Source organism: Eurytemora carolleeae, unplaced genomic scaffold (genome assembly GCF_000591075.1).
Source record: "Eurytemora carolleeae unplaced genomic scaffold, Eaff_2.0 scaffold526, whole genome shotgun sequence".
NCBI lineage: Eukaryota > Metazoa > Arthropoda > Copepoda > Calanoida > Temoridae > Eurytemora > Eurytemora carolleeae.
Window position 1 is genome coordinate 809 of NW_019396417.1, and position 12994 is coordinate 13802.

Consider the following 12994-nt stretch of genomic DNA (forward strand, 5'->3'; position numbering starts at 1 on the left):
AAGAGGGGTAAAAAAACCTAATATGTGGTGAAACCTATATTTATTCTTCTCTAAACAAAACTACCTCCAGGAAGTTGGCGGAATAATACAACTGTAGGAAGAATTGTAAATTGTAAAATTGTAAAATTGTAAAAATATAGTTTTAATATGATTAGATATTTGTGAAATATGTTTATAGAGCAAATGACGTGTTTACTCATAGAGCAAATGTTGAGTACAGCAATTGGACCATCACAGTCATAAAAATGTTCATAGAGCAAATGACGTGTTATGTCATAGATCAATGGACGTATAGAGCAGATGCCATATAAAGCAAACGTCGTGATCTATGAGCTATAGAGCAAATGGTTAATAGAGCAAATGGCACTAGAGCAAATGGCCATAGAGCAAATGGAAATAGAGCAGATGTCGTTGCGCCCTCCATTTGCGCGTCCACAGTTTCTCTTTTTCTTGCCTCCCTTTGCCCTTCCATTTATGGCGCTACTTTTGAATGAATGTTTACGAGTCGCTGTCTTTGCGCCATTGTAAGAAAGTGCAGGATCACCCTTTCATTGTATAGATGTACCACTCATTCTGTCTACTTGCATTAGCAAGGTCATCACTTCTATCACTTAAAGTCAGTTTCTATTTCTAGCGATGAAGCAATAGGTTCCTTGCTCTGAAAGCACATTTTTACCTTCCTGTTCAAAAAGGGTTGCTATTCAATGAAGGATAATCAAGTGATCCGCTCAGAGGTAATATTTTGTTGTAGGATCCAACAGAGAAATGTCGTCAAGTTTCATTTCGCTGCTTGTGAGCGAGGTAAGATGGTAGGTAGAGGAGAGTTGGAGATGAGGATAAGGGTTTGTAGGAGTGACGTACATTAGGAATGTTTCGTTAAAATTACTCAATTTGTCTACATGTTATGATGTTTCCCAGTCCAGTGGAATTCCTTAGGAAGTCTCACATATAGTGTGCACCGCAGCATGCAGAATGCAGAGTTATCCCCTTATAACAGCTCTGCTCAGGGAGCAGGGAAAGGGCTTCGATCGCTAATTGGAGTGGATAAAAACCGGATTAGTATTAGACACAGGAGCTCTTTGTTATTCCTATTTCAATTGACTTAGTACCCCAGCTGTGGCTACTGACGGTAGAAGGAGGCTAGCTAATTGAGCACCGGGTCCAGGGCCGCTTAGCCTTCCCTCCCTCCATATGTGCAGACACCTTTCTCAGTGACCACTACAAATAGTGCATATTTACAACATTAGTGATATATTTTACCTTTTACAGAGTAATTATACCACGGATATATAATAAAATGGATGGATCATAGACGAGTTTCGATGTAATTTTCTGGGTGGGGTGTTATGCAGTACATTGGAGTTCTAGCAGACAATGGACCCTGGACCAGCTCTTGCATAATTCCTTTCTTATTTAGCCAAACAGTTATATTCCACTGAATTTTAGAAGGTGCGGGGGATGGTGTAGGATATATTTAACCTTTTACAGGGTAATTAAACAATATTAGTGCTATTTTTGACCTTTTACAGGGTAATTAAACAATATTAGTGATATTTTTAACGATTTACACATTAATTTTACAACATTGGTGATATATTTAACCTTTTACAGAGTAATTTAACATTAGTTATATATTTAACCTTTTACAGAAAAATTATACAACATTAGTGATATATTTAACCTTTATCAGAGTAATTAAAACTATTCACCAACTGTCATGTTTCGTGGGACACCCTGTAGATAGATGTGAATCCCAGTCACAGGACAAGTTAGGTGGATTCGGTAAAAATCATATATTTTAAAACGTAATTTTAAGCTTTAATTACTTGTTTAAGATAGCCAATAGCAAAAGTCAATCATGGGGATGAACTATACAGTACTGCATGCCGGTGTGAATATTGTTGAGCATTCCCACTCATTGGCATTTCTAGTTTTAAGCTTTGTTGGTAACCATGTAATTATCAGAAATCAAGAAAATCTTTTAGTCGTCATGTATTGTTGGACACCCTGTAAAATGAAAACTAATAGTTGTCTTGGATTCCCGGCTTTGTTTTTTTTGTAATTTAAGGGACTGTGAACTGCAACGGTTTGGGATTTTTCTTCCGAAAAAAACTGTCTGTGGTGTTTAATCTTATCTTGTACGGACTCGGAGGAATAGTGTCTAATGAAAACTAAAGCTTCTGTATTTCAAAGACGACTTTTAATAAAACACAATTTGTACAGCAAAAAATGGAAAAATAATCTGGGTTTTACTTATCAGATTAAAGGATGTTAGATACATTGATTGACATAACCACGCTATAAATATGGTTGTCCCGATAAACACGAGAATATATGATTCAACTGAAATATCATCTTTGAATTCAGATAGTTGATAAATGAAAATAAGTCGTGGATTACGTGGATAAACGTTGATGTAAAAATGCACAATGGTCTAAAAGATATAGATTGCTGGTTTTCCATGATTACCGAGTTTAAGGTTTGCTCTGAAACCAACCAACTGAACCCACAGTGGATATCCGTGAATGACATATATGATAACCCCGAAATATCCATCCCGATTGATTAATTTTTTAGAAAAATATAGCTACAGGGTGTTCCCTATCATATTAGACTATAAACGGGCTCGTATTTTCTGGAAGACGACATTAATACATATACAGGGTGTCCCACGAAACATGACAGTATGCAAGAGGACTTGAATGTCGTCTTGATTTTTGATATAATTTGCTGTGTTTATTTGTCAACCTAATTTTAGAAGTAAATTTCTAGAGATAATAATCACAAAATTCCCATGGTCCTGCCATTTCCAAAATGTGGTCTGCCTTTTTTGTGCTTTCAATATTGCCCGAGATATGAACAATTTCGTTCAGATTTCGACAATTTTGCTTTTATTTAACAAAATTGAAATCTGAACCAAACTCTTTATCTCCGGTAATATTGAAAGCACAAAAAACTCGAAGACCACTTTTTGGAAATGCCAGGGCTAGGAGAATTATGTGATAATTGTTTCAAGAATCATACATGTTAAAGTAGATAGAAGACTAAATGTCACAAATAAATGCAAATATCAAAGACGACTTTCAAGTCGTCTTGCTATTGTCATGTTTCGTGGGACACCCTGTATAAAGCTGGTTAATGTGTCTAATTGGTAAAAATCCCGTCCGGGTTACAAAACTGGGCGGTACGTGTCAACGTCTAGTAGATCCGTGAAATAGGTGATTTCATAGAAAGAATAAGGTTTTACGAACGGGAAAGTGAGCCATTAGAGGCTCAGTATGAACGGGAAAGCCGAACTAACAAACCATTTTTTAATGGTACGAATGGATTGAGCTTTATCTACTATATTCTAATCCTTGGAACCCAATCCTTCCATAGAAATTCCATTTTCTCTTCATAGATAACTTTGGGTTTTTCTATAGAATACCAGGTGTGGCGTTATTTCTGGGTAAGGGTTAGATAAGGGTAGTAGATTCTACGCAGCAAATTTTCCGCGGCATTCGCGCATATTTTTGCAGTTTACGGCAATGTGCACAACAGAAATCTGGTATTTTTTCTTTAATTTCAAAATTAGAAATTACATTTATACACTATATGCTGATATATAATGTGAGTACTATACATTAAACTCTCATTAGTTGCAAGTATATTAACAATTAATTAACGTAAACTAAGCAATAACGATCCCTAATGTTAAAACAATTGATTTTTACCGTCTGTCGCTCAGCAAAACTTGATTGATTCTCAAATATGAGAAATACTTTCACTTAATTTACTGTTTACATTCACAGAATTTTGCACGAATGCCGCGGAAAATTTGCTGCGTAGAGTTTACTACCATTATTTAACGTTTACCTTCCAAGACTAAGATACAAGTAATGAACCAAATGGAGACACCATTTCCATGAAAAATGTAGGAATTTGGGTTATTATGACATTTATTTGAGAGGGGTCAAGCAAGTTTTTAAATCAATTAAATCAATTGTAATCAACTGCCGCAAATTTTCAAGGAACAAAATGGAATGGCGAAACTTAAAGTTTACGAAATTACTATTCTCTGGAATAAACTTTTAAATTTCCTTAATGGTCTAAAAAAAATCTGATACATGGTGTCCCACGAAATATGACAGTTGGTGAATAGTAAAATGTCTTCTTCCATAATATTTCAAGTTGTTTGAGAATAATAATAAATATTTTATGGCATCCATATTATAGTAAAATTGATTTCTAAGTAAATTATATTTGAGTTAAGTTTTTTTAAAACTAAATGAACTGCAAAAATACAGCAAATGAAAGAAGACATTCAAAACTATTCACCAACTGTCATGTTTCGGGACGCCATATACTTTGAGGTTAGAATCTTGAGCTATTTGTTTTTAAAAAGCTTAGAAACGTCTCTATACAATTTAAATCCAAACACATTAATCATAGTAGAAACATGTATTTACAGCTTTAAAGATATTTTTGTACATTTTACTTCCAGTACCCACTGTACAATAGGCTGTACATCACGAACAAAGGAATGTTGTACAGAAAGATCATTTTGATTGTACATGAAATAAAAATTAGATCATGATTTGAAGATTGTTTATAATTCTGATTAGGTAGAACAGGGCTTTGTATTAACTTATTAAGTGAACGGCACAATATGGAACTATGTACACCTGTTTATGTACTAGGGTAGACGAGAGTATGTACTGTGTCTACAGCAGGTACTGGATACTAGTATCAATAGATGGAGTACAATAGGAGTACACGAAGAAGGTTTATGTACTGTGGAGTCCAAAACCAAACCTAGAAAAAAATAATCATTTTTGGTGAAAGAGCAGCCTTAAAACAGAAGTTGCTCCGATAGTTCAGTTATTTAGAAGACATTTTTAAACTCATATCTTGAAATTTAGTGAAAAAAGGAATCCTTTTTTTCCTGTTCATTTCTGGATCTGAATCCAGATCAGTTTAGGGGAAAACGTCATAATAAAAAAAAATAAAATTAGATTTTTGTCGTCTTATTAATAAGCATAAGCATAAATCAATAAAAAATGAGAAAAAAAACATACTTTTCAAGAGTAAGATTTCGCATGGCAAATTCGATCGAGTATGTGTCAAGAATTAATATTAGAAAAAATGTTCCAAGACAAAATGTTCACCTGCAGAGAAAAAGTGTTGTCGGAAGAAGGAAGAAAACATGGGAACAGCTGAACCAGCCATGCTAGCCCTGCACTTTTATTTGAAACCACTGTTTTATATGAAGATAATGATGTTGCATAGAATGGAGAGAGTCAATTAAGGAAAAAGTATCAAGTAAGTCGGCTTTGTAGTTTCACATTATCCATTTTCAAATTTCTTTTGGATTTTGTTCTATAGAAAATGCGGTAAACTGCAGGTTTGATAATGCAGGAATTTTAGCGAAGATTGGTTTTGTTTGGAACGGGTTCGGCAATTGGTTTGGTTTGGTTGATATTACTCTGCCGCCCCCTCTTCCTCGTGTTTTCTCTTCTTCCGACGTGTAGATTCACCTAAAATTTTAGTTTTTACTTTTTAGAGTAAGAGATGAAGAGGGAGGGAAGGGAAACAAAGATTTGTAAAAATTTTGTTAGATGCAGACTTCTTTTTTTTAAATGTCAAATAATGCTAAATACCGCAAACCATTTAATTGAAAATTGTCAAATTTTTCCTAAGTTGGCAGTTGGGAAAGAAATCATCGAAAATCACTTTTAAGTTATTGTTCAATGCAAAATACCCAAAAGGTTTTTCTATAATGTAATTTTATTTCTAAAAGGGACAACAATTTACAAAAAAGGAAAAAAAGTGTGACCAAAAACACATCGTGACCAAATATTAGTGTTGAATTCTAGATTTAAAATGCTAGTTATAAGTTTTCAAATGAGGTAGGATTTGAATCAATTAAATTATTTTCTTTTTCCAATTCAAAATCAATTGAAAATTCATCTTTTTATGGTAAATGATAGTTGAGCTAATTTAACATTGAGCTAATAAGACAATGACTTAAAAACAATGTGATAAAGAAGTTGAGCATAGCCATGAGGAATCAAAAAATAAAAAGGCTTCGGAGCCAGGGGTTCCAAAAGAATCTGAGAAGTTTCTAAAATTTTAAAATATAACTGATTCCAAAATTTCCTTTATTTCGACATAAGCTGAGAAAAGCTAAATCCTTTTTTCCCTAATATTTTCTCATAGGATAAATAATTTGCTTAGAGTAAAATAAATAAACTTTCACAGAGTTCAGTTTTGAAATGTAATATCTCCAATGGTACCGTCCTCTTATAGTTAACCCAACATTTATGAAAACCTCGGGTGAAGATAAGATTCCAGGTAAGGTTATAAGATTTTTGCGTGTCCTGTAAAAGTTCTTCAAAAAAAATTTTAAATCAAAAGTTATTGCTTATCAGTAGATACATGCTAAAAATCATTACCATCCTCATCTTCCTCCTCCTCCTCCTCCACATCATCCTCTTCTTCATCCTCCCCAGCCTCGTCATAATCTCCGTCATCCTCGTCGTTGAGGTTCGGGTTGTTGTAGAGGTCAGCTAGCCCCGGTCCGTCTTCATCACTCTCCTCCTCCTCTTCATCTTCGTCCTCTATATCCTCCTCATCATCACCGTCCTCAACATCTTCTAAAAACAAGAGTTATTTTAAGAAATTATCCTTATTGACTATTCATGGGTTTAGATAGGATGCCATAATTTACAAAAGTATCTTTAAAAGCTTAGCCTGAACAAGAATGCATGCCATATCCATAATTTTATCTTTTTAAGTTATTTAGATTTGTGGTTTTTCTATAAAACAACTTACGCATTTCTGCTTTAAAAAATTCAGAAATAACAACTTTTCAAGCTATAAAACGACGATAGTTTCCACATCACAGGACGGTTTCAAACTATTGCCATAGCGAATTGGAAATGCTCCTCTTTAACTGGAGGGTTTCTTTATATTGCAACAAAAGTCTCTCTAAAAAAGCATGATGTCGTAATTTTAAATTAACCTATATTTTAAGGAGGGTGTGTTACGCCTGCCAGGATCACAACGTGACATTAACTGATCAGTAATGTGAAAGATATCGCTGTTTATTAATCTTAAAATTGAGAAAAGGAGCATTTCCAAGTCACTATGATTTAAAATAATATTTTTTAAACAGAAAAACTTTCATTCTTAATAAAACAGAGCTCTTATGGATACCGTTGTCAATGAATCGGACATGCTATAAGCTTTACAGTTATTCTGAAAAAAAGGCACTTCCCTAAATGGTCTCCCCTTTAATCATGAACGTTTTCAATACCTTCGTTTTCCTCGCTTGCATGATTCACACCGTTAATTTCTTCATCGTCGTCATCCTCGTCCTCACTAGCTTCGTTCCCCTCCCTGTCCTGGTTATCCAGCAGGACAAGGTTCGGTAGCATAGAGAATACACGGCTTCGAACCTATAGTGTAGGGGGGTTAGTTCAAAACAGAAAGAGAGTTTAAATTGACATGGTAACTTGATTAATTATCCGAACTGAGTCCGAATTTAATAAATTTGAGCCGCTTCTCAAATCCGCCAAAAACCGGTTAAATTGAGCGCCGGCTTAAATCTTAAAACGTTGAATACAATTTAAAGTGGAACCAACCATATTTGAGTCGCGTCTCAAATCCAAGACGCGGCTCGAATTCTTAAATTCTGCCTCAGAAGAGGTTAGATTAAAACAAAGGGCAATGTCAAAAAGTGACATTTAAGTTTGATTTTCATAAGCTGGACAGGGGAGTTCAGTTTAAATCAGAGAGCAGGATGAAAATAGTGAAAATGAGGCTAAAACAAGAGGTAAATATAAAACAAAAGGCAAGGTAAAACATGACGATGGAATGAAACTTACTTTACATAAGCTAAACAGGGGATTAATCTAAAATAAAAAGTAGGGTCAAAAATTTACAATGAAGCTTAACATGGGGTTAAAGAGAAAAGTTTGTCAAATGAAGAAATTAAATCTTGATTTACATATAACATAAGCTGGAGGTCTCACTTGATATTTATGGCCTCTTTCTTAATTTTTAACTTAAGAAACTAAAACTAGCACAGATGAATTTTTTACAACATTGTTCTCTAAGTGGGTATTGTCATAGGTAGGGATGTTAACGTTTTCATTTTTCAGAAAAACGATCGTTTCGTTATAAAAACGACGACAAAAAATCGAAAACGAAACGATCGTCTTTAAAAACGATAGTTTTTTAAAAAGTTCGTTTTTTAAAAATGGTCGTTTTTAAAACGATCGTTTTTCAAAACGCTCGTTTTTCAAAACGATCGTTTTTATAAAATTCGTCGTTTCGTTAACGATCGTTAACGACGACCCTTCGTTAACGACAGACCTTCGTTAAAGATCGTTAACGACGACCCTTCGTTAACGATCGTTAACGACAACCCTTCTTTAACGATCGTTAACGACGACCCCTTCGTTAACGATCGTTAACGAAGAGAGGAAGCCGACATGAAGGGCATCTGTACTTATCATTGAGTAGTTTTTAAGAAAATATCAAGGAGTTTTAACTCCCCCACAACTGTTAAACTTTGTGTAAGACGACATTCAATAAAGTTGCATGAAATTTTTTTTTCCAAAAAAGACCGTTTTGATAAGATCGTTAACAACGACCTTTCGTTAACGATCGTTAACGACGACCCTTCGTTAACGATCGTTAATATAATTTTCAATAAAAATTTTTTTCAAAAACGATCGTTTTTTCAAAAACGATCGTTTTTTCAGAAACGATCGTTTTTTAAAACAATCTTATAAAAAACGGTCGCAAATCGTTTTAATAAAAAAGATCGTTTCCAAAAACGATCGCTATTCGTTTTCTAAAAGTTCAAAACGAGTGGTTCGTTTTTAAAAACGTTCGTTTTTTTCCGAAAACGAAACGATCGTTTTTGAAAACGAAACAAAAAACGATCGTTTAACGATCGTTTTCAAAAACGATTAACAACCCTAGTCATAGGGGGGAGTATTTTCCTAGGGGGGGGGGGGGGGTTTTTTACCTCATCAGAGTCAGGGAAAGGATTGTTTCCTATCTCCAGGCTATTAAGATTCTCCAAACTTTTCTAAAAATAAAAGATTAAAATAAGCAATAAAAAATTAAATCAGATATAAATAAAAAATGACATTTTAGGCGCTTTTTTCTGAGTGGATTTACAAGAAGAGAATGTTCAACTTTTGTCTTTAATTTCTAATTTTTTTGGGATTTATTTATGAATCAAATTTTCTGATATCTGATTTTTGAGTTTGAAGGATGGGATTGATGGCGCACTTTAACTCAACTTCAATTATTTATTATTTTTTTTACAATAAAACAGTTAGATATATTAGATATACTTACTAATGGTTCAAACACGGAAATATCTTTGAATTTGTTGTTGCTAAGACAGAGATGTGTAAGGCTTGTGCAATCTCGCAAATGATTTAGTCCACTAGATATTCTGTTCTCACTCACGTCCAACTAAAATCAGATGAGGGGTGAATATATTGATTTAGAGCAGGGTGTCCCAAAAACAGGTTGAAAATGTTTTAGATGCATAAAAAAATTCTATGTTAAAGTAAATTTAAAGAAGTAAAGATCAATGATTGAAAGGTTAATACGCGTTTCTTAAATACAATAGAAAAGTATAAAAAATCTTATCCTTACTTTTTTGAGATTCGGTAATTTCGGAAACCCTTTGAATGAAGTTAGTCCGGCTTTTATTACGCTTAGTTTCTCTAGATTGACAAACTCTTCTGTTAAACCTTCAAATTCTCCCACCGTTCTTACGTTATCAAGGTTTAGCTCAGTCACCTAGAGAAAAAAAATTATTAAATCTTATATAAACAATTCTCTATTAATCAATTCTGGTTCCCTTTCCAATCTTAGTAGCGTGTCGGCTTTGAAAAATATCTTTTTCTAAAGATGATTTATTTTGATAAATTTTGCGGATTTTTGTCGGACAAATATTCCCGTTTGAATTTCCCGCGGTTGAGTCTGACAGTTCCGGACCTGTTACTGCGGAGTAATATATGAATCAGGATTGAAGCTGTCGGCTAAACTTGTTTACACGAAGACAACAAAAAAACAAACTCTGTTCTATCCTCAAAAAAATCCGTGAAACAAAAATCTCGGAATAGAGAAACCTTATTACTGTGGCACACCAAATGAATTCAAAAATAATATTGTTTTACAAAAACTCTTTTCTTTGGCGGAGTAAATAAATCTCCATTATTGAGCAGCTGCGCCGGAACAGCTCAGTTTAGCGGGAGCCATCTTGCCGGGGGAATAGAGTTCCATTTATCCAAAACTGTCCTATATTTCGCGGATTTCTCCACAAAACCTGTAGATTTTCATGTTGAAAAATTTAAGTTTTTACTTTAAAATCGGATTCCAATTGATAAATTCTTCAAACTCGACGTAGTTTCGCTGCTATTTCGGTTAAAAGAATGCGTATGATAAAGAAATTTGCGTTCAAAATGGCGTCGACTGATTGTAGCTGTCATGACCCTCGCACAAACACTATAATAATAAGAAAACACCGCAAACACCTGACAGGACCCGGACCGTGGGGGGGGGGGTGCTTTAAACCAAATTTTTAAAAGTTGATTTTATTGAAAAAGGCTCAAGCACTGAAATCGTCAGAAGTAAAGAAAAATTGGAGAGTTAAATAAAAAAGAAAGCAAAAAGTTACACTTCTCTATTTTCATGCGTGCACTCGAATTCTGAGCATGCGCTGTTAACATTCAGGGAAAAATGCATTATAGCTATGAAAAAATGCAACTATACATTTGTGCCGATTCTATAATATATTATTTCAAAGTTAATATACAAAGACAAAGAACAAAGAACAAAGTACAAAAACAAACTTTCATGAATTTTATTAAAATAACTTTTATATGCTGACAAAAAAAAAACTAAATTTCCCACGTATCTGAAAAGTAAAAAACAATTATATAAATACAATACAATTTTATTATCCATATTCTTTGCAAATTTTCAGCATATTTTGAATAATTAATGTTAATTTGTATAATTATAGCTTTATCATTCTTATTTATGAATTATTAAAATTGCGCAAAAAAAATAAAACGATGAAAATTGTAGTTTGTAAATTTCACTTTGTATAATGTAATTTTTGTAAACTGTAAATATAGTAACTTATTTCACAGGAAGTAATTACATTGGAAACCTTATGTTGTAAGATATTGCAGAAAACGTTTAGAAATAAATACAATTTAATATTTATGTACATGTTTGTGTTAAATTTAGTTATATGAAATAAAAAAGTAAATACCGAAGAAAAAATATATTAGTTTGGTTAAATGTGCAGAAAAGTAAAAAAATCCTAATAGTTTAAAACAGTTTTTATCAATTCTACGATATTGCACAATTTCCTCACGTTTTGATCAAAAACAAGCGTTTTAAAGGTTATATTATCATTATGTTTTACATAAAAGCTGGCAAATATCATCACAAAGCTGACAAACTAACCTGATGTGGCTCTTTGCCTCGAGACTCTAAAGAAATCCGTTTTTCCATCACTATTAAAAGATTTAACTGAATATTTGTGTCTATCTCGCGTCAATGAGGGGGCCAGGTCTGAAGTCGGTAGGGTACCACTTCTGAACGACACTAGCGCCTCTAGCAGCAGTCCTGCCAACTAGACTAAAGTCGTTGTAATTCTTAGAGAAACAAAAAGTTGACGGACAATTAATTTTTCTATTAAAATTTGTCAGGAGCATTTGTGTAGGGGGGGGGGGCCACCGTTTGTCCCCCTTTGGCAACAATGTGCCCTCCCTTAAATACCCCTTTTTTGAGAAATATTGATACCTTTTTTAACTATGTAAACTATTCGATCATATACACGAACTTCCAAATAACAAACGTGTTATTAAATTATTTATATGATTTTCTTATGTGTACACATGATGTAAGCTTTAATGGGTGAAAAATAGAAATGGAAACGTTTCTTTGAAAATATCTACATATTCATAGAAACGATACTTAATGTAAGATAAATTACACTGAAGACAGTATTGATTAAAGATTTTTAATGAAACTTTTTTAGTTAAGGGTAAAAGTGAAATTTTAAAGTAATTTTCATATGGGTGCTTCGCTCGGAGGGGGACGCGTAGGGGGGGGGCGCCCCCTTTCGCACGCCCCTGCCTACTATTTTAATTTTTACGCATTAAGAAACTTAAAATACTGTGCAGCTTAATTGAATAAAGAAAGTTTAAGTTATCATATTTTAATATCGTCATTTGTTCTTCATATATATAATAAATAATTATCAGCGTTCATAGCTGAAAAATTAGAATGGTATATCCTATATTGCCAGGCGCACAACTATACATTTTGTTATGGGGGGGCAAGATGCAAATATTTCGGGCGAAGCGCGGGAAAAATATTTTTGTCCCCCCCCCCTTAACATTTGTAGGGGGGGGGGGGGGCAAGAAAAATGTGTATTATACTCAAACAATAAAAAACTAACCTTACCAACCGGATATTCAGTATGACCCCATCTGATAATGAAATAAAAAAATAAATCTATTAAACAATTTTTTAGTTACATATAGATGCCGCATAATTTAAAGTTGCAATAACCTACATTTAAGTTTACATAACGAAATGAAAGATATTAGTTGTATAAGCTGTTACTTCCTTTGCTATAGTTTTTGAAGCATTCCTCTGATTGAACCACAGCTCACTAACTTTACCCCCCCCCCCCCCTACAGGGGGGGCAAGCATTCTTCAGAGAGGGGCATGCCCCCCCTTAATCAGGCTAGGGCCATGCCCCCCTAGTTGCGCGCCGGCTATAATCCCGATTCCTTAATCGAGTATTCAATGTACACACATTTTATATTCTTCTAGATCTCATCCATACTAACAGAAAATCCTAAAAATACGTATGACATTCGTATATATACAGGGGCGGATCCAGATTTATAAAAGGGGGGGGGTCAAAGTCTGAATAATATTGGGTATAGTACCGAGC

General features: G+C 34.0%; 1 protein-coding gene across 1 annotated transcript; it reads right to left on the reverse strand.

Annotated features, from left to right (window-relative positions):
- Window positions 1–4425: 4425 nt before the first annotated feature.
- LOC111702918 (acidic leucine-rich nuclear phosphoprotein 32 family member B) lies at window positions 4426–11624 on the reverse strand. Its single transcript, XM_023474725.1, has 8 exons — window positions 11491–11624; window positions 9664–9810; window positions 9358–9477; window positions 9020–9082; window positions 7298–7439; window positions 6435–6635; window positions 5148–5516; window positions 4426–4794 (listed from the first exon to the last, which is right to left on the reverse strand). Exons 1-7 carry the CDS (start codon window positions 11536–11538, stop codon window positions 5461–5463), a joined length of 777 nt encoding a protein of 258 aa, XP_023330493.1. The 5' UTR covers window positions 11539–11624; the 3' UTR covers window positions 4426–4794; window positions 5148–5460.
- Between the last annotated feature and the right edge of the window lie 1370 nt (window positions 11625–12994).